Genomic DNA, 22,861 nt, shown 5'->3' with positions numbered 1-22,861 from the left:
CTTAAATCTGCAAAGATGAAGAAATCTGTGAAAGATGAAGATACTAAACATTCTCTGATGTAGAAACACACCAGCAGGCACATCCAAGGGAGTGATAATATGCAATCGCTCTTGATTTCAGCTATACAAGGATAACTTACAGCTGCTTTCAAGGTATCTATCCTTAACGTAGTTTTGCTCTTCCAAGTGTACAAGTATTGTGCAAGAAGTCACAATCATAGTGTGCACAGACCCTCTAGAAATAAGATTCTGTATTCCCCAGTTATGGTGTTACAACTGAAAATGCACTAGACTACGCAGCAAGAACAGAAATATCATTTATTACAGCATACTCCATAAAAGGCAGCTATCCTGAAATTTTCAGCATACAAAACCTGGAAAGTACTCTGTGCTATAATCTAGCCTGCAGCTATTATAGCGTTAATAGCATTTCCTTGTTCCTCCCTCACCTCTCACTATAAACCAGCAGCAAGGGGATGCATTTTATATACTTGCTCTGTACAAAGAGGAGTAGAGGATTACACAAGATAGCTTCACAGATCTCAGATCATCAGCTACAATAGGACAATTATGCTAGCAATGGTGAAACAACAACAACAAAAAATACATCTGCAGGCCCTGCATCCCTAAACTTAGATTACTTCAACAAATAAAAAGTTCTGCTGCTATTCACATATTTTCCTTGGGTATAAACCATTCATAACTGTGCATTCACCCAGCTGCATGCCAGTGAGCTCATAATTTTAATGTATTTGTTCAAGCACAGTGCAGCTGGGAATCTTAAAGTATTTATAATGCAGCTGAGAGATGAAGAGTTTTGAGCAGTTATTTGTAAAGCTGCAGCTTATCCAGAGAGATGCCAGACAAACATCCCTTGGTGGCTTTTGTTCTGGCCCAGCAGCAAGAGGAGCAAGTGTGATGTTGGATTTCTGCAGGATATAGGATTATTCATCTCTTTCAAATGGCTCAGACTTGAAAAATGCTGTACAGTGATGCCTAAAAGCTTACAGACATTTAAGACAGTTTTGTTCTTTAATGTTTATTTATTATTTTATTCAAATGGAAACCTCCAAAAGGAGGCTGAAATTTACCTTTTTTCATAACTTCATTGACTCATATCAAGCCTGAGTTTGGTTGTCAGACTTTAGAGGAGTAGTAGAACAAACATGACATTAGTCCACACAGAGAACTTCCCAATATGCATTGCCGTGCTGGTTTTTAATAAAATAATATATCTAGGAACTGAGCTGTGAATGGGCCACATTTATGACAGACACTTACATACCGAATATCTGATACTTTGGTAAACGATTTCATACTACAAGTTATTATAAAGGGCATTAAAAGCTGGATTACACTGAATATTATCCATAGTACATCTGAATACTTGTTTCTAACAGCCTACTTGTGTGATACCTAATTTCTTACATAAATTACTATCAGCTTTTTGTTCCATTCTTTAACAAGTGGCCCAAAAGCCTGAGCTAAAAAAGATATATAGTGATTTCCTGAAAATGGAGAAATCCACAGCAGGTAAAAATGCAAGATGATCGGGTTTGACAGGGCCTGCGCCACAATACGATGTGCTCCAGTAACCCCCATATGGTGATTTAGCTCAGCAAACCCTTTCATTTTTCACTTCCAAATGCCAAACTACTCCAGAATAACTACTACACAGATTCTCAATTTGACAATTTTTGTGAAACAGGGCAAGGCTTACTGTGAAGCACGTCAAGGCCAGAAGCTCAGAATAAAATCCTGAAGTATCCATTGCCATAAAGTCAGACTCATGGATTTCAGTTTACATCCCTTTTCAAAAACTGGGACACCCAAAGCACATCAGTTACTCTCAAAAGCTTTTCCCACAGTTGTTCATGAATTGTAATACCCATCACAACCTAGTGACAGAATTCATAAGCTATAGTAAATAAAAAACAAAACACATATAGACAGTAGCATATCCCAGTCCTAAAAATGTAGTTCCTTCTGCTGAAAAGTTTGGGATTAAGAGTTTATCTGCACAGCGGTACCTGTCTTGTCTGTAGAGGAGATTTTTAGAGTTGTATAGAAGCAGAGCTAAACTGTTAAGATTATACAAGCACAAGTACCCCAGGTTAATATTTTGATTACAGAGTAAAAGTAGCTTTATATTACTTGAAATATTTTTTTAAAGACTCAATGTGAATTAGAAAAAAGTAGGAAAAGAAGAAGAAGAAAAAAGAAATGTCTTTGTAAAAAGGCTGTACATAACTTTAATTACACTGATATAACTATGGAACTGAAAATCCACATCTTGCCTTAGACTGGTAGCATAAAGACTGCATCCCAGCCAAGGTACTAGGATGTAAGATGTGCCCATAAGGTTCTCCAGGGTTGTTGTCAACAGGTTCTCTCACCCCATAATAAATACAACAGAGCTTACCCCTTAACAACAGTGAGCCAGTCTACCTCATATCTGAGAAGGACAAGGCCAGCAAATAAGCAGTTGCCCCAGGACACTTGTCACTCTCTGAAGTTATAGTTACTTGCTCAGTGTCCATATCCCAACATCTGTGTACCGCTGAGCCCTCAGATGCTGACTGAACAAGTGGCATCATATTTGAAAGTACAGTTATGATAGTTGATAATGAATATCCTTTGTGGTGAAGATGACCCCTTCTTTGTTGTCAGTAGGAGTGTTCATATTGTAATAAATACTCTACAAAAAAGGTTCTTCCAATCTGTCACAGCCAATGGTGTCAGCTGAAGAACTTCATGTAAATGTATTTCATCATAATCTTTTAAACCTTTTGCATTGCAGTATCTGGCCATGGTGCAGTGTACTTCAGTTGTATTCCTTAATTCAGCGAGTAGAGACTATTACAGAATTAGTTCACGACTCTTTTTTTTACCATTCAATGGAAAGGGAAGATACTACCTTAAACCTCAACTGGGCCAAATCATTAGCTATAATAATATAGCCATAGCCTGGCCACGTTTCATGTAGGAGGGCTTGTTTTTTAACAGGTGAAGACCTCTTCCTACATCTGTAATACATGACTTGTCCATCCTGGCTTTGTGGAGCACACTGAAGTTCCTGCTAAGCTTAATTCATTTGCTCTGAAGTAAGCTACATGTGCAGAGCACAGCTCCTTGTGACAATGTGCATTCTATTATCAATATTGAAAGCATATAAAGTTCAATGCTCATTAGGTTTTTGTTTATAACATTCTTATGGACACATCTCTTACTCCGTATTAGCTTGGAAGTTCTCCAGCCATCTCACACTGGTTTGTGTCCCAGCAGGACAGACCCTTCTGAAGCCCTCCAAAATTCTGATCTCAATCCTATTTAAAACAGCTGCAAGCTGCCAGAGCCTTCTCATCAAGGCTGCCCATAAACTGAACAGAGAAAACATTCTGGGAGTACCCAAAAGGCTTATTACAATATGGCACCCAGGTACAAAGGAGGTGATGTGGAAAGAAAAAAAGAAAAGGAAAAAAAAAAAAAAAAAAGGAAGAAAAACTTGCGATCTGCTAAAATCAGGAAGAAGCCAAAAGCTGCAATCAGAATTGAGGAGAGATACTTTATTTCAATACTGAAGACTTGAAATAAATAGCCATGAATACTACCCACAAGTCCAACAACTCAATGGACACAATCCACAAGAACAGAAACGGAATGATCCAGCACTTGAGAAACCTGTGAGGGATTCCAGAAAAACCCCAACAAAAAGTGCATTTAGTGATCTCTTAGAACATGAAAAGCAAACACAGATGGCTCAAAAATGCAGAGGATTCCTCCGGTCTGAGTAAGAGGAATTAGCCACTCTGAACTGGTTCTCACTTTGCTCAGGAATTGGCTCAAAGAACAATACTATAAAATGATGAAGAAGTGCAGATGCAATTTCTGAAGATCACCAGCAGGCATGCTGGCTTCCTCAAAACCACCGCAAAACTGTGCTTTTCCAGCACGGCAAAAGAGCTTCTCTGAAGCAGCACATTAAATCTCAGCTCAGCACAAGCTGCTGCTGTTTCCCCCGCCCTCAGCAAATCTCAGCCCCCAGCAGTGGGACCAGCCGCTCTGGCAGCCCCTTTCCTGCATCCAAACCAAGCGACATTCCAGCCCGCAGGTGCAACAGCCACCCAGCGACTACCAAAGGCTTCAAGAGTTTCAACTTGCGCATTAAGAAACTGTTTGCTCCTTGAGTTTTGATGACTTGATTTTAAAATGGGATTTTATTATATTTGCACTTCTAAGAGTTAAATATCCTTTGGTTTTGGATTTTAAAAAATATTTTTCAAGTATTGAATCCTTAATAAAAATTTAATATAAAAAATGCATATACTTCACTATCTCTATGTAAATATGTGCAAAAATATTCTCTCCAATGTTATAGAATTAATAAGGAAAATATTATGAGTTTAATAAAAGGTACACTTAAAATTGCAGAACTATATCCCTGTAGGCAAGTGGGAATACGAGGCACTGACTGCATGGTCTCTCCATTCTGCTCAAGGGAATCTCACATTACACAGAGCATTCCAAAAGCCTTGGCCCTCCTGCCTCAACCACTGCTGAATACCTCTTTGCTTTCCAGAGCCAGGGGAAGGAGTTTCTTTTTAGAGAAACTAAAATCTTTGAATTACAAGATGCATCTTCATGAGCTCAAAGAAACGCAAGAATTTTCATGTTACCATTATAAAAGGAAACGAGCAGAATTTTCAAATCTGTATTTTAAAGACAAGAACGTTTTCTTGCATCCACATCAAGACAGATTTGCAAAGATCTCCTGTGTTTGTGTGGGCACCCCAGCAAAGCAGCAAGGACCAGTGCTTCTCACTGCTACCATATCCCTTGCAATTAAACCTTTTTTTCTGATTTCCCCTCTTGTTACACTACAGAGAGTAGCAATCTAGCACAAAGTATTTTTTAAATCCGTATCTTATTATGAATTAAAAAGTATGATACCTTAGGAACAAGACGTTGCCACTGAAATAATTTCAGAGAACATCTTTATAAAAACTACAATTCAGCAAAGCTGAACCATCAGTCTTTCAAAACATACTCAGGCAAGAGGTAATCAACTCTATGCGTCATGTTAAAATAAGCAGAGAAGGAAATATTTTAAATAATGTACTTGAATGTTTGAATTCATCATGGGGCTTACAGAAAGGAGAAAAAAAAAAGACAAATTACTGTTCTTGGTAAAGACCCCAAGGAAACAAAACAAACAACATTTAACAGAGCTCAATTTTCATTTGTCACTGAAATAATGAATACTAAAATAATATAATTAAATGCCCTAAAGATTTCTATGGTAGCTGGTAATAACCATATCATGAACCACCTAGTAAATTTTGGCTTTAAGATTCCTTAGCTGTAGGTATGTTAGTTTGGTGGCCTGAAATAACTACAGTACAAACCCTCAATTCTTTTCCTGCATGTGCACCCACCGCACAGGCTGTCCCGGGCTCCCATCGGTGGCCCAGCAGATCTGACTCATGGACCTGCTGCAGCTCTGCCACCACAACAGCCTAAAGTTCAGCCTGTCCTAACATGGACCTTTCAGGGTTTTTTTCCACTTAGGAGCACACAAAGACCAAGCCTGTAAAAGAGCATGAACGTTACCCTTGGCTGTGTAATTTCTGACACAGGGAGATCCTTTCATCTCTCCCATTGTCTCTCACTCCACAACACAACTGGGACCTTGAGGCTAACTGGGCAATACCAGTGACAGCAATGAAAAGATTCATATATTGAGGAGGGAGAGAAAGGAAAAACTACACCAAACTATTCTTCTGAGATCAGCCTTCTGGATTTACAGGAGGGACAAAAATTTTGGCTTATGTTACTGGGTTTTACCATCACCATGATATTTACCTTCAGTAAAATGACTCTATCGCTCACTATTCATGCAACATAAACATTATGATCTTAAAGGTAGGAACAGAAATTCTGGTTTCATATTCTGACCAGCATAACTCAATATTTTTGTTCCAAATTTGTCTTGGAATGTTTATTTTGATAAATTGGATTTGTTTTGTCTGTAGATATAAAAACTTGTCAGTTAATCATAATGTACAGACTTCGCATATAAAAGTTTTATGAAAAGCAATGAAGATTTTTTTTTTAATGCTATATCTACTTTGTGTGTATTAAGTATATTTGCATATATTCTCGCCAAATACTGCTTTCTACTTAAAGAGCAGAGTAGCAGGGAAGTGGAAGCATTTGAAGATGGATTTCCATGTTGATTTACTCTTCATTTAAATAGACAGAAATCCACACTGAGAAGAAACAAACAGGCAAACAAAGAAAACAGAGACGGTATTGACTAAGTAAGGATTGAGAAATAGTCAATATAATAAAATAGAAGTTCTGCTACAATGTTATAGCAGGATAGATTCAAATCTATGAAATAACCTCAGTAATCTAAATCTGAAACGCTAAAAACATATACAAGGAAGTCTGTGCCTTTGGTACATATTGAAGCCTTTCTTAAAAGGCCAGTTCAATACTACGCTGCCACATAAGATTTTATTTTAATTTTAACTTAAACGTTTTAAGTGAGAATAAAGTGTGAATAGACATTACGTTGCCTTTTGCATAAGATTAATTTCAGCCTTACAGCAAAACACAGAGAGAAATTGGCATTCTTTAAAATGTCATCCTCCTCATCCTGTTAGAGCATGATGTCGTTACATGTCTACCCCATTTTAGAACAGAATGAGGTGGAAATGCAGTTTGCCTCCAAATATTCTGGTTACTCTGATCCTCCTTATTTGATGTGACAGAAAGAATACGGTACTATCCAAAAATACAGAGCATGGGAGAGAGAAAAAAAACAACAACCCACAACCCTACAAAAGAACTCATATATTTAGATGACCACCTGAGCAGTCCTGCTCTGTAGCACTTTCTGAAGTCTATATCTTCCTTCATATCAAAAGAACATGGACAAGGAAATTTTGACCCTTTTAAAGTCAATGGACACACTACTGTGATTCAGAGTCAGGTTTCCACTTGCAACTTAGGTCAACATATTATTGTTTCCTGAAATATAATAACAAAATACAGGAAAGCTAATGAAAGCGTTGCTTGCTGTTACTAGGGCAGGGGGTGAAGACTGAGCTATTAAGTCCTTTCCATACTGGTCTATACCAGTGAAGGCAGAAGAAACAGGGTTCATGCTTAATATTTCTGTTCTTTGAAACATCAGTTATTTTACAAATGCCAATTTCAACATATATGCTATTAGATATTTCCTATAAATAAAGATTTACAACACAAGAGGAACCGATGACCCTATGTACTGATTTACAAAGCGTTCAGGGCTGCACAAAAGCAGGCAGCGCTAAAACATAATGAAAAACCTGAGGCCATTTCTGCAAAGGAACACTCAAGAAATCAAGGCACAGAAATCAATGAAAAGACCACTAAGTTTCCATGGGGATCTTCACGTACATCAGCAAAATGCCATTAAAATCCTCCAGCTTTATTCTCCTTATATCTCTATCACCAAAAATTCTTTGTGCTAAGAATATTGATAATAGGATAGCAAAACATGTCCATAGACAAATACAATGCTAGCAAAGTGAATTATCTAAAAAGTCCATAAAATAATGTTCAAATATTTCAGATAATTGCATAGAATGGCTTATGAAAATCGGCATCATTTTAACGTGCCCTAGATATTTAAAGTCATTTTAAAAGAAAAAAAAAGCCTTTTCCCAGTTTTATTTGTGTAGAATTGAATGGTTTTCTCCAGTATTTTTTTCCAGACCAATAGTTATTGCAGAAAAATGTAAAACAAATATGCTGTTGCTGACAGAAACCACCTACTGATTTTACAGCATGGAAAAGTTTCAGATTACAGTTACTTAAGAACTCCATGAGTGGGTGTGTTTGTTTAGGTGCAAAAGTTTAATTAATCAGCTGAAAGTTTATCAGCAAACACACCTATTAAATTCTGCTACAAATTTTAAATAATAGTAAAGGCAGGAAGACTTCACTTTCATCAGGTTACACCTATTTCAGTTATTATAGTGCAAAAATGCTCAGGAATCAGTTTAAAACATATCTGTGGAACACAAATTTTAACAAGTGTCAATCCTGAAAGTCTTGAGTATATATTGGATCAATGCCTTGTGTCCCAAGTGGTTCCACTGCTCAGGTGTGAAACAGAAGTAGACTAAGCTTCCTCTTCTATTTATTAGATCTGCATCCTCAAGTCATCTTCTACAGTAAGAACTATTTCTTCTAAATGGAAAACAGCTTTGTTTTCAAATTTTGAAACAGGATTTTTAAAAAGGAAAAGAATCCAACTGAAGTGAGTGCAATAATATAATTTTTAGAGTAAATCTAAGCTGATTCAGCAAAATATATGAAAAATTACTGTCTTGCAGCCCATCACATTTGAAACTACTGCATGAATTATTCTTTGAGCCAGCCCAGCTTGTGCAGCTTTGCAATCGAGTAATAGGAAAGAAGAAACTCATAGAATCATAGAATGTCCTGAGTTGAAAGGGACGCACAAGGATCATCGAGTCCAGCTCCTGTCCCTGCATGTGACAACCCCAGAGTTCACACCATGTGTCTGAGGACATTGTCCAGTCTCTTCTTGAACACTGTCAGGCTTGGGGCCAGGACACCTCTCTGGGGAGCGTGTTCCAGTGTCCAGCACCCTCTGGGTGAAGAACCTTTTCCTAATGTCCAACCTGACCCTCCCCTGGCACATCTTCCTGTCATTCCCTCAGGTTCTGTCATTGGTCACTCAACAGATGAGTCCAGCACCTGCCCCTTCTCCTCCCCTGGTGAGGAAGCTGGAGCCACCACAAGGTCTCCTCCAGGCTGACCAAACCAAGTGACTTCAGCTGCTTCTCACAAGGCTTCCCCTCCAAATCCTTCACCAACTTTGTAGCCCTCTTCTGGACACTCTCTAGTAGCTTAATTTTTTTATACTGTGGCACCCAGAACTCCTTCCCAATGCTTTTCACCTAATCACAATGACAACCCATTTGCTAAACTGTTGGTTAGAAAGAAAGAAAAAACACATCAAAGAGGGTACTTAAAGAAAGTATGACACCACTGCTGCCAGAAGAAACTGCTATGCATATTCCCTGCTCTGGCTATAGGTTCCCACATATATATCTTCCACCTTTGCTCCAGCACACAGACACTTGAGCTACAAGGTGAACCAGAATGGGAGATGATTCAGGTGAAAATGAAGGTGTGCCAGGCCAGCAGGGCCTCTCACCCACCTAACAACATCACCACACAAGCGCTTTGCCTCCTCTGAAGAGCAGCAGGTGGCCCAGGCCACCTCTTTCAGCAGCACAGGAGGTCTACAGGAGCTTGGCCTTGCTGGGCTGGAAGTGGAGCCGACCAAAAGCACCATCCTCCAGGGCAGGAGAAGACACAGAATGCACAGGGAAGATCATAGAATCATTTAGGTTGGAAAAGAATTAAGATCATTAAGTCCAGCTGTTAACTTAATGCTGCCAAGTCCAGAAGGGGGACTCAGAAGAAGACGATCCTGATCACAGCATCACAGAATGGTTGGGGTTGGAAGGGACCTCTAGAGATCATCCAGTCCAACCCATCTGCTAAAGCAGCTTCACCAGAGCAGATCACACAGAAATGTATCCAGGTGGGTTTGAATGTCTCCAGAGAAGGAGACTCCACAGCCTCTCTGGGAGAAAGAAACAATCAGTCCAAGACTGATTGGATTCACTTCCAAGAAGTGAAATAGTGCCAGTGGTTTTGTACAAGCAGGATACTCTCAAAAAACAAGTGGACACATGCCAGCCCCACCAAAAACCAAAGCCAAACAAAACCAAACACACACAAAAACAAACCAACCAACCAACCAAAATCAACCAAACAAAAAACCTCCAAAACAAAAGAAAAAAAAAAAAAACACAAAGAAACCACAACAAAAAAATCTCACTCCCACTCCCCCCCCCCAAAAAATCTAAACACCCCAAACCAACCAACCAACAATACATACACACATAAAAATAGAAGGAAATAATGAAATGATCTGGTAATTGTTTTGGAAGTGAATCAGTGAAGGTATTTGGAAAAATAATACAGGCTGCACATACAGAAACAAAACCTGATGGAACAGTAAAATGCCATCTCAGAAAGTAAATCTGAATGATCATCTATTGTCTCACTCCAGAAACCCAATTCTAAGTGGGTGCAACTTGTCATAGCTCTGCAGCAATTCCATATTAGCTGAAAATTTGGTCCTTGAAGTCTAGAAATTCATATCTGAGAAGAAGAGATAGGAGAATGGAATTCCATATAAGCATTTTGGCTAGTAACAGAGCTGGTTTCTAATGCTGTGTTTCATTAGTAAAGCTAAGGGAAAAAAAATAAAAACCAATGACTGCCCCATGAAAAATTAGGAGAGAAGTATTTTATAAACCTTTGTTAGTTTAGCTGTTATGAGGCTATTGCATAAGTACCCCATACTAATTTTATTGGCTCATAGCACATATAATTTGAAAGTATTATGTTACCTGCATGAACCATACATATGGTTCAGAATGTCAGTGTAATCTGTCTGTGGGAACAGTAATGTATGGTTCTGGAATAGAGACTGTGCACATAAATTATGCAAGGTATTTTCTAATCCCCACCATATTTCAAGGAATGGGACAGCCATTATGTAACAAGAAATGTCTCACACACCTTTGTGACAGATGGGACACGAACATTATTGCTTTTCCCTCTTCCTTCAGGGCAGGTCACTCTCTCAGTTCACTGCAGTAATGTGCCACTAATTCTAAAGGCTTCATGATTCATTCAGATTTCAGCATTTCATTGTGGTGGAAAAGCTACCATTTTCCATTTGTTTCATATGAACTTAATTACTTTTTACCATAGGGGTGTCAAAGGAATAAGTCACCTAAATGAAGTTTACAGCGGTGCATGTGATGAACAATTTCGTTGATAATATCAAATGGCTGTTTCCTTTTTCTTAAAAGTTGCCTCTGAACTGCTGTGAAACATTCAGAACTTCTCAGTCTCATAATTAAACAAGGACAGACCTGTGATGAGACCCAGGAATATAAAGAGCCACAACAAGCGGCCAACTGCCATAAACTCCCTGCATCACTATGCACAAGTCATTTGATTTTTCTGTAGTTCAGGTGCTCCCTCCACTTGACGGACTGAAAATGCCATTATTTACTTTCTTTAGAACTTAATTCAATTAAAAGATCTAACTTTTTGGCTGGTAACTTTAAATTGAGTGTGTTTTACATTCAAACCAAAAGTGTCACAACCCAGAAACACGATTTGACAGTGAAAACGCTGTTACACTGTCAGTACAGGCAGGCCTACAGACTGAGATTTTGTTAAAATGTATTAAAAATAAGTATAAGAAACAGCATGGCAATTCATATAAGAATATGAAAAACCTATTTTCACCATTACAGTTCAAGAACTGTCTTTTTCAGACCAGTTGCTTTAGTTGGACCAAACCATTTTAGTTTTGCTATACTACTGCATATGACAGGCTCAAAAGGGGAGACTGAAAGAACCAGCATTTCCAACCTTTGCAGTGACAATTCACACTACAAAATATAAAGCTAAATACAAAGAGAAATGAAAAGCAAAGGCCTCTTCTAACCTCGTTGGGAAAACATTCCCTTCAGACCTCAATCACTAGCTGAACTTTTTACTTCGAGTATATGTACGACGTTCACCAAACACCGAAGTCATGATCTTCAGCATGAAGAGCAAAATGCCACCGTGTCTGAAGCTTTTGTAGTGACAAGGATTCATCAGGTGTGTTACGACTGTGTGTCACAGTTGCCAAGATGATGAAAAACCTCTGCCTTTTAAAAGGCCCTATATTTTAGGTTTATTTGGATACTCCTTCATGAAGACTGAAGACAGAAAAACTTAATCCAACATCTGTGTTATTTTTCTGTAACCAGAATACAGCAAAAATCTTTATTTTACCTTTTTCTTTTTAATCTCTAATTTTTAGTTACTGTTAGAAGAAAATGAAAAGATTAGCATAAGGTCATAATTCCCACCAACACACACTAATTCTAATTAGCTTCTGAGAATGAGATTACTTCTAATGCTGCCTATTTTGCTAACCTGTACTTAGTTTTAAAATAATTTTTCTGGTTCAGCTAACCCATTTCTTGGGCCAATTGCACGGGATACAGTTTTTTGCCCCACTTCAGATATCTTCTAAAGGCAGTAATGATTTGTTAACTTGCGCTCATTATACTCAAACAGTAATAGAGAAATAATACTCATGCTGTCATTTCTTCCAATTTATAATGCAAAAGTCAAAATATGCATTCTATAAATCAGTGTCTTGATTTGCCACTGCTTACAATTTGTTGAATCTTCTCAATCACTGTAATCTAGCAACAACTATGGTAATGCAGTTATGCCATGTATTTCTGGAATTAAACCTTTGCAAAGCAAATGTAAAAAGGACTGAATAAAGCAAACAGCAAAAGGTAATTGGCTTCCATGAGCTCAAAGAGTTTAGAAGATCATCATATCAGTTAAATCACCGTAGAACAAAACCACATGCAAGTATTTAGTGACTGCACCCTAAAACAAAGCACATGTACACAGAGAAGAGGTCCAGCTCACTGAAGCATTACAAATCAAAACGCAATCGCTTTTTTGAGCTTAAGGTGCTCTATGAGGAACTGAAAGGTTAACGAGCAAAATGGCTTTAATTGCTTTTTTTCTAAATACCTGGCCCATAAACTAAACACAATTGCCTTTAAAAACTCCATATTCCAAAATTTCTATAGTAAACATTCTTTTGTTGGAATTTTCTATGGTGGAGTTGGACTGTAAATAGGGATATAATATCTTTAATAGGTTGCAGACACCATATTCTTTTCAAATATCCTGACTTTGCTAGAGGTTATAATGACAGCAGTGAAATAGCTGAGATACCACTGGGAGCAATTTGTCAGTGCAGCGCACAGGGTCCAGTGTTTTCCTGTTGTAATTAGTGGCTGGTGCATGCTCACCATTACCTGACATTACTGCAGTAATTCCAGACTCAACCATACAGCCACTGACTAGCGGAGTGTGCATTGTCTATGTTTGGATAATGTACCTTCTGTAAATTGTTCCTGCTAGTCCTTTGCGATTTATTTCATGTTTCCAACAAGAGTCTTGAACCAGCAGTGTCAGCAACATGTGTTTTTGACATTACCGACAACACAGACAAGAATGATTTATGCCATTTTTCCCCTTCTTGGATTGAACAGGTATAAAAAGTGTCAGATGTAGAAAGTCATGGGACAAAGAGAAAGCTTTAGAAAACTTGACTTAGATGGAAGGTGTGAAGATGAGAGTTTTACATTACCAGAGTTAACACCTTAGGAATAATTCCTCAGTTATTTAAAAGAAAGAATTATTTTTTTTCACACTATATATTCCTTACATAGGAACTCCTGCCCTACACTTTTGTACGGTCTTTCAAAAATAAGTGCAGCATTTCTTCCTGATTTGGTGGAGATATTTGCCATTGCATTTCACACCAAAATTTGCACTCTATCTTGCTCAACTACAGTCAGTGACAAAAACCCAATTACATTCACAGGGAATCAGTATTAAGCCTGATCCAGATAAAACTTATTTTCTCACTTTAAATGGATGGACTCCAATAGTATCAAGAAATGATCACTTCAAAAATGTTACAACTGCAGCTTTGATCAAAAGCCACATGTTCTGTGTATGCTATGCTCACCACTTACAGAGGATCAGGGTGTGACGAACAGCGAGACACAGAATTTCACAGAGGGCAACAGCACATACTGCTCAGTGCCCGACCACTGTTTGAGGGAGACATTCAGCTGTGCACACGAAGCAGAGCTTTGGTCAAATCAGAAAGAGAAAAAGCGGGACAGTTGGAGGAGACCAGATGACAGCAACTCACACTCAGTGGTGCTGTTGCGGCACTGGGAACTCAATGCAGAACTTGTGCAGTGACTTCACACTTTGCAAGCCAGTGTCCCCTCCTGACCTGCACTGCGCGACCACACACTGTGACGTTTCGGTTGACTCTGAAACAAAGAACAATATATTGGCTCTAGTAACAGTGGCAGAAGTATTCCAACAATATAAACCACTTCTCTAGCTATTTCTGTCTCCTTGGGCATTGGACTACAATGTAGTTCACGGTAAATATGATTTGCAAGATGAATGATGACATATGCCTGGTTTGAATCTGCTCACTGTGCCACTTCTGGAGGGAGCAGAGTCCTACAGGGCTGCTACCGGTAACAGAGCCAGGCTCTGCCTCACACACGAAGAACTCGTACTTAAAAAAAAAAACCCAAACAACACCAAAATAGCCACAAAAAAACCCACAAAAAACCCTCCAAACCAAAACCTACTAACAGCAGGATCACCATCCTGCTCGTCTTGCAGGTCTGCATCATGGTCTTGCACTGAACCCAGAGTGTTAAATGCATCACCCAGGAACACGCAGCTTTGAAACCAGCCACACATCCCTGCAAACCTTACATTGGGAAAATATAAGGTACCTAGATTCATACCAGTAACTAGCGTAATAAACCATTGTTGCTTTGTTTATTTTTTGTCTTCTTTCTTAAATCCTCACTTTCCTCACTAACAGGCCGTAGGTTTTCACTTGCTTGATCCTACTTTTAGCCAAGAAACTTATGCTTGAAATAAAAAAAAAGCGTATTTATGAAGACATCAAGTCTATGCAAAGGATCGCAAGCAAGCAACAAAAAAACTAAAAATCACTAGAAGTGTTGATAGATTATTTCATTAAGTTGATAATCCTACCATTACAGAAAACTGAATCTTTCCTTTAACTGTTTCAAGCTCTCTTCCTTCTGCTGGATCTTATCTGTGCTTTTTAAGTTAAACGACGGTTTGACATACCATTGGAACTTGTGGGGGGTTTTGTTGCCTTGTTGAATTTCAGCTCATGCAGTAACTTGTTATAAAATTCATTTAAGAACAGGAGAAAGCATTTACTTGACTAGTCCAGCAGTAGCAAGAAATTCTAGTTTCACATTAGAGAAATTATTTTCGGCACTGCGGTCATCCTGGCTTTCCCTTAATGTATATTATCTTTCAATCTGAACAGTTTTTTGTGCACATTTGTGAGGAATAAAAAGGAAGGTGCTTGCTGCATTTGGGGAAAAGTAAACCTGTAAACAAAAAAACGAAACCAACCAAACAAAAAGACTTAGGCAAATTGGAGGAGAATTCAGTGCTCAAACTAACTTGAAGAAAACACAGAACTGATGGGTCAGGTTATTTCATTGGTACAATCCAACAAAAAACATCTTACCCAAGAGTGAGTAAAAAAAAAGATCTAGACATAAACTAAATGATCATATTTTCTTCCTATCACTTCCAATGCCCAAAGATCCTTGTGTAGCTGTTGAGACACTTAGTTTCAGGCAAAAGTGTCCCTCCAAAAATGTCCCACTCAGCAGAACAGCAAGCAGGAGCGCTGTCAGCCCCCCTGGGACACAAACACAACTGCTTTGGTTGGACACAAACACTGGTGCCGTATTCTGTAGCTGGGAAGAGAATTTCCTGTGTTTTCTCAAAAGCTTGGGACAGACCAAGCATCTGACTGTCACCCTTAATAGATGGTTAAATTTAGCTTTCCTTACGCCTTCTATTTTTACTATGTAGAAGAAATTTATGCTTGAAAATAAATACCCTTTACAAGGCAAATTATAAAACACCTGAACTCAGCAAATTTTACCTTAACATTAAGAATGATGAGGCTGTGAGAGACAACATTACTGAACTTTTTGTCAATAGCATAACGATTTTAAAGCCTTTTCCCCAGGGCATGGCATCGTTTCCTAGCTGAAAGGGCAAGCTTAGGCTATTGCAACATTAAGCAGCTGATGAATGACCTTGTTGTCACACTTGTTTTAGGGATTGATCATGTCCAATTAGTTCCTAGAAGAAATCAATTCTTCTTACCTAGCTCATTTACATTAATAAGAAAATATTAATGACTTCACTGCCTATAAGTATTGGAAATAGAGGTTGCATTTACATTTCAGCCTGCTGGTATTTCAAGAGCATTCATTATCTCCTCCTTGGAGAGCAAAACAAACCCATACAAGCTTTCCCAGCTATGCAGCATTAAAATCAAGTATTTCTCTATGCATTTAACTGACAATTGGATCATATAACAATTAATCTTGTATTGCTGGCTTATTTTTATGGGTGTAATTTCTATCCCATGCAATAGAAAGCACATAATCTTTTTCTTCCATTGCTAACTTTACATTGAGAAAAGCACTATGTACAGAAACTCAAGATCATAATTACGATTTCCTGTTCAGATAGTCATTAAGTCTAACACGCCATAAGAGGAGCAGGGATACAAATGTGCAGGTAAAAGCAGTTTGTATCATTTCATTCCTGGCAATGATCCTTAGGAAAACATTCAAACTGAATCTTTGCGATGGAATTTAAAACTCATGATGACTGCCAAAAACTTAAATAACACTTTATCAGATGCTGGGATTAGTCTCTTTGTGAGCTACACACTATGAATAGCCCGTGTCTGAGCATTCATCCTGGACTTTCTTCCCAGAGGGAGAAATATAATAGGAAGGTGCATTTCAAGACAAAACTCAGGATTTGATTGCTATATGCTCTGTTCAGCGCACACTGCTATTATTTCTGGTAAAAAGTCCTAGTTAAGGGTTACAGTAAATTGATCACATAATACTACAGGAATTTATCATGTAATAGAAAAGGAATTTAAGAGCTGAATACCTAATATTATTAATAAAACAGGTCTGCGGATAGAGACAGTTAGGGGATACAGTTTATATTATTACCTGATCCTACATTAAATTAAAGAGACGGTAAAATCAGAATTGCAAGGACAAAATACACTCTCAGTGGGGTTTTTCATTTGGAATCTTCTGAGTGGGCAGCAGAACAGTGGGTATTTACTCCTTGCATCTCTTCTGTCTCTAGAAGCGGCCCACGAGCTTGGCTTCTCCCTTCAGATCAGAAGCCCAAGCCCATCTGTGCAGAGAGACTCTGCTGCCACCCTCTGTGGTGTCCAAGATGATTCAAAACACCAACTGTAAGTAAAATGCCAACCACTCTAATTAAAGATTTAGGGACAAAGATCTCTAGTTGTGAAAGAACCAACACAATGAAAAACTGTTAGGATGTACTTAAATATGGAAAGCAATATGAGTAACACTAAGGTATTGGCACACAAGGAATTAAAGTAGTGTTGGTACATGAATTACTTCAATATTGACGTATTAACAGTAGCTATGTTGAACAGCTTAAGGTATTTTCAGGCTACATTTGATAAATGATAAAAGATAATGTCTCTTAACTACGTGTTTCTCTCTGATCTAGTTCATTGCTATAGACATCCTTTTTTTCTGAAATGTTTAAAGAAGTATATAGGCAAGGGAGAACAAATATGTAATTGTTTCCAGGCTGGCTATGATCTCTCAATCTGAAATTCAGTACAGGTACATGAGTGATTAATAGAGAATGATGTGTTTGGTCAAAATAACATTTAATGCCTCATGAGACAGATACAATACTGACAGCTTTTGAGAAGGATTTATACTAATTATTAATTGAAAAAGCTATTTTTCCTGACCATACTTGTGATTATTCAAGTTATTTTATACCAGGGCAGATAGCATATTGTTATTTTGTTCTCACCTCTACAAGAGCAACCCTTATTTAAATAGGCACAGTTTCCTACTCTGCAGACAGCTACAATTCTCATTCACCACCTTAATATTCTTGCCTGTTAAACCATTGATCCAAGTGGTCATTAGGGAACACAGAGGCTGAGTGCTTTAGCAGAGCAGCCAACATCGAAGTAAAAGTTTTGGTGAAGGGGAAATCTACCTTTTCTCCAGGGCCTTCAAAAGGGAACAGTTTTCTGCTTTTTCTCCTCACCATCTCCACTTGCATGTTATTTATTTATTTTTCTGTAACTCTGCCTATCAAACTAAATAAGGTTCTCAAGCAGTTGGTTCCCATGTTAGTGGTGCCTCTTTTCTGTATTCTGCATGGGGATGGTACGAGGCCTTCGCTTACACTCTACAACAGATCATTTATCCAAACTCTTCACAAGGAATAGAGTTTAGCTTTAAATCTTCTGTTTTTCAGAAATTAGCCATACAACTTTAGCTTAGCTATCTAGTTAAACAGTACATGAAAATACTACTGCCATGGGATCAAAATATTAGTTTGTCTCCATGACCTAAAAAATATTCTCTGACACACAAGAAAAAAAAAATCACTTGTCATTGTCACTGAAGAACAAGAACTTTAGATCCTTATTCACCTAGTTGGGGGGTTGGGGAAACAAACCTTGTGTTCAAAACAAGTGTTCATTTTAATGCATTGCTGGGCTTGACTTTTCTATCGGACATTCTGAATTGAACGTGTTCTTCCAGTCACAATGGGGCTCATACATTCACCTGAATGGTACCAATCTGCTTGTATTTTTTTCCTAAGTGAACAATATATTCTGCACCATTCATCCTTATACTAGTACCTAGATATATACTGCAAATTACTAGAAGAACATAGACTTTTTCTTCTAGATTTTGTTTAGTATGGTGATTACAAGGTAACAGACACTTCACAAGAGAAATCAGAAAAAAAGTAACTTAGTATCCAGACAGCTCCTAGTATGTCACTTGTGGAGTTGCAGTATTCAACTTAGCTATTTATTGGGCAAGTAAAATCCTCCTGATTCGCTAAGTAAAATAAGATGCCTCAATACTTACTAGTCTGAAAAGGAATGTTTCTTCAATAATAATTTTAATAAAGAAAATAGCAGAGATCTGTTTTTCTTTATTACTAAAGGGGGGAAGATGACAGTGGGGGAAAAGGCTGTAGTCTCTCATTTCCAATATCTTGCTTCCCGTGACAGTTCAGATTGTTTAGGTCAAGAGCTTGCAAGTTTGGGCTGCAAACCTCAGCATGTAAACACAAGCTGCAAATACATAGAAGGAGATTACAGACACGCTTCTTCCTTTCCTGTTTATGCTTTTATTAAAAATGGAGTTCCGAAAAAAAATTTAACTAAGTGTCCTTTGCACGGCTACCTGGCAATCTCGACAAGCATGTTGAAATAATAGGGGATGTGGACTGGTGCACTTACTTCAATAACAGCCATGTGGATTTTGGAATTTGGTAATCATGGATCTGGCACCTCTTTATAATGTATTTGGGACAGATTGGAACATTTTTTCAAAATTGCTACAACCAGGTGCTTCTGCTTCATTGAGGCTAAACTACCTTTTACTATTCAGGTGTCCTATAAGGAGGACAGAATTGGAAATCAAGTATATATGGTCTACACTGGTCCATCTCATGCTTTCTGCTCCCTGATTATTTCTTTATTTTCTCAATGAAGTCACCCTGAAGGGCCTATTGCTTCCTAGCTACTGGAGTAGAAGATTGCACTTAGTTAACAAAAGGTGTAATGCTAAACTACTTGGAAAGACATCTGTTTTCATGAACTGAACTTTGCAAGAGAAAGCCTGAATTTATCAAAAAGCAAGACTTGAAATAGTGCAAGTATACACTCCCTACAAGCACCAGATTTATCCTAGAAATAGTTAAAAGCTGCTAAGAGACTTAACTCATAGTCAGCATGCTGAGTAAATTAGGAAATATATGTTCCTTGACAAGCAAAAACAAGACTTAACTCTCATTGAACTTTGTCAGAGACTCAGGTACCAGGGAACAGTCAGTTTTTAACTGGTTGAAGTCAATTATCCCTCACCAAGAGAGCGAATGCCAGTAGCTTCTACCCACCTTTTCCCGTTAGATCCCCACGCAGAAGAGAGAACACTGATAAGGGTGGTTTTTTATTATTATTATAACATTTGTAACACTACTGCAACATTTGATATTCACCCTTAACATATAGCTGTGGAGAAGGGAATGACTTGGACTGATATTTTGGGTATAACATTCATCAGAAACCTCTGATAGCAAAAAGTATTCTAACAGACAAAAAAACCTTATTCCTGCTAAAAGCATTAGAGCAAGCTCAAGTGAAGTTTCCATACCACATGCCAAAACTACATAATGCAGGGAACTGTGGCTAGACAACATAAGTTCAAGCTTCATGCTTTATACTTCTAAGCAATTTTAAACAGTTAGAGACGTCGTTTGTGTTCCTTTTGATACCACAGAAATACCGACTCAGTCCTGAGGTCCACCAACATGGTGCTCTTTTTTAACACTCACCACGAGTTCCAAAAAAGGGGATAACCCCATTTAAGAAAGAGCAAGATGACTACCACAGCTGTAGCTTTCAGAATATGTTCATCTGCAGATCTCCATAATTTTATTGCCTCACTGACATGATGTAGAGAAAAGCCCAAAGAAAACAGTCATATTTTCCATAGATTAGCAGTGTGTCCTTCTAGCTAATTAGTGTGCTACCCTTGAGTGTCTCTTTTGTTTTAGAAGGGGGAGAAGAATAAAAATGTTTGTGTGTCTTTAATTATTTCCATACAAGTTCGAATAGGCATTATTTCTCTTCCCAGATAAACAATATTCATCCTCTTGTACTAATTGTTTCCATTTCAAAATCATGAAATCCCTCCTAGTTTTGTGGTACAGAAATATCTGCCATAGCTGTATACACTATTTCGTGTTGTAACACAGACTACTACTCTAATTAGCTTCAATCCAGTTCATGCTGGATGAAGACAACCGCTACTAACCCTGAATTTGTGGTTTTCACATTTGTAACTCCATTTCCCCTTTGAGCTTTTTGTCAACCTCCAACAGTCAAGAGACACAGCTACCATGACCACATCTGAACTGTAATATTTTTCTAAACAGAAAACTATTTACTCCACATTTGAAACAGAAAACATATCCTTCATTTTATTAGGTAAGCAGCAAATATTGAAAAGGAAGGCTTATTCTGCAGTGATGGGAATTAACAGTGCAATGACAAGAAAGCACCAGGCCCCCTGAAAGGTTTCATATGCAGCCAGGAACAGCGTGGTCAGCAGTCACACCGGCACTTGGTTTTTAACCCAAAGCAAGGTACAAGTTTTCTTGCTTTTCACATGAAATAGTTAAGCAGATCTACTGGATTTCAAGAGATTTCATGTTGCTTTTGTGTTCACACATCAGCGCTCTGCTTCTTTCCTCAGATATTCCTCTAATTCCATCAGTAAGTCAGTCCACACACTTAGGCCACGGACCTTAAAGTCTCCATCCTGGGCCTTCAGGCATTTCAGAGCAGCTTGGGTCTGTGCTTTGACTAGATCAGAGCCCTGACAGAGGCAGCTGAAGCGCTCCCTCAGCTCCTCCCAGGACAACACAGCTTTGTCAAGACAACTTTTAACCCACCGTCCCTGCAAGGGGTCATAGAGCAAGTCGCTTCCCCAGCCAGTTAAGAGGTCCAAGTAAGGTCTGTTTAACTGGGAATAGTGACCAGCAAGGGAGGCAAGAAGAGAGCCTGGGAGGAAAAGGCAGAAGGCAGAAAATCGCTCCATGTTCTCCAGCAGCCAGGCAAGCAGGGGCCCGGCAACGTCGTCTTCTGTTGCACTCACTTGGTTTCCATTTTGGCTGTTCCCAACCCGATCCCCGCCTCCGGCCTGCTCAGCGCCGCTCTCCTGCCTTAGCAGCAGCGCCGCCGCTACCACCCCGAATGCCCGGGGCTGGGGGAGCTGCTCCAGGACACCCGACAACCACCGCAGCCTCCCCGCGGCCTCTCCGGGCGGTTGGGCCTCCTGCCCCTCCTCCCGCAGCCGGCTCAGCAGCAGCTGCGCCTCCGCCTGCACCTGCGGCTCCAGCCCCTCCGGGGGCCGCGGCAGCGCCAGCAGGCGGGAGGCGGCCTTCCGGCGGGCAAGGAGCGCCAGGCTGCGGGGCTCGGAGCCGGGCTCCGTACCGCCAGGGCGCAGCAGGCTGTGGATGAGGCGGCGGCAGGCGGCGGGCGGCAAAGCGCGGTTCTCCAGCAGCGCCAGGCCCAGCAGCTGCGGGCAGCGGCCCAGGTGGGGGAAGCCGAGCAGAGGGCTCCGCTGACCCCGCCGCAGCCGCCGCCCCAGCGCTTCCCGGAGGCGAGGCCGGGTGCGGAAGCGATCGTGGAGGTGCTGGAAATAGCGGGCCCACTCTAGAGCCCTGTCCAGGGTCAGGGAGTCCCAGTCCCGCACCAGCGCGGAGCGGGACACGGCCAGGAGCGCGGGCAGCTGCTCCACCTGCTCCAGCACGGCCTCCATGGCGGCCGGGCCAGCCTTGGCGCCAGCGGTTTGAGCAGAAGTTCCGCCTCCCTCCGGGAGCCGCAGCCAATCCGAACCGGCGAGGGCGGGGATTTGTATGGCTATTGGCTGGACCTGACGTCAATCCCATGCGGATTGATCTCCCGTTAAAGGAGACGTGAAGCGGTCCTTCGTGTCAGTTATTTTTGTCTAATACCGCAGTGAGGGGCGCGTGGGAGCAATTGACCCGAATTAAAACGTTAAAAACCGAGCAGGATCAAGTTGTGAAAACAAACAAAAAACAACACCAAACAACAAGCAAAACCACACACACACAAAACCCACAACAAGAAACAACCTACCAGCAGAGACGCTTAGGATAAACCTTAAAATTGTTAAATGCCCCTTAAAAAAAATAAAACTTTTAAAGAGTAAACATCCTGTGTCCCACATTTGGGGGTATTTCCCGATTTCTGTGGTAACCCCATCCCTGCAGGGCGGCCACGGCCGAGGTCCCCAGTGCTGCCCCAGACTGAGCCCTGCAGAGGTAATGGCTGAGGGAGCTGGGGCTCTCTAGCTTGGAGGAGACTGAGGGGTGACCTCGTTAATGTTTATAAATATGTAAAGGGTGAGTGTCA

At 39.8% G+C, this 22,861-nt stretch overlaps 1 protein-coding gene across 1 annotated transcript; it reads right to left on the bottom strand.

The window, feature by feature from the left end:
• Positions 1–19,904: 19,904 nt before the first annotated feature.
• FANCF (FA complementation group F) lies at positions 19,905–22,260 on the bottom strand. Its single transcript, XM_082058400.1, has one exon. The coding sequence runs from the start codon at positions 22,242–22,244 to the stop codon at positions 21,153–21,155; it is 1,092 nt and encodes a 363-aa protein (XP_081914526.1). The 5' UTR covers positions 22,245–22,260; the 3' UTR covers positions 19,905–21,152.
• Between the last annotated feature and the right edge of the window lie 601 nt (positions 22,261–22,861).

The sequence above is a fragment of the Streptopelia decaocto genome (genome assembly GCF_964273445.1).
Source record: "Streptopelia decaocto genome assembly, chromosome: 7".
Lineage (NCBI taxonomy): Eukaryota > Metazoa > Chordata > Aves > Columbiformes > Columbidae > Streptopelia > Streptopelia decaocto.
This window is presented reverse-complemented; position numbering and strand designations above follow the sequence as displayed.

What these genes read in the sequence shown, in the direction of transcription:
- FANCF (XM_082058400.1), bottom strand. Translation starts at nt 22,244, where the DNA reads ATGGAGGCCGTGCTGGAGCAGGTGGAGCAGCTGCCCGCGCTCCTGGCC.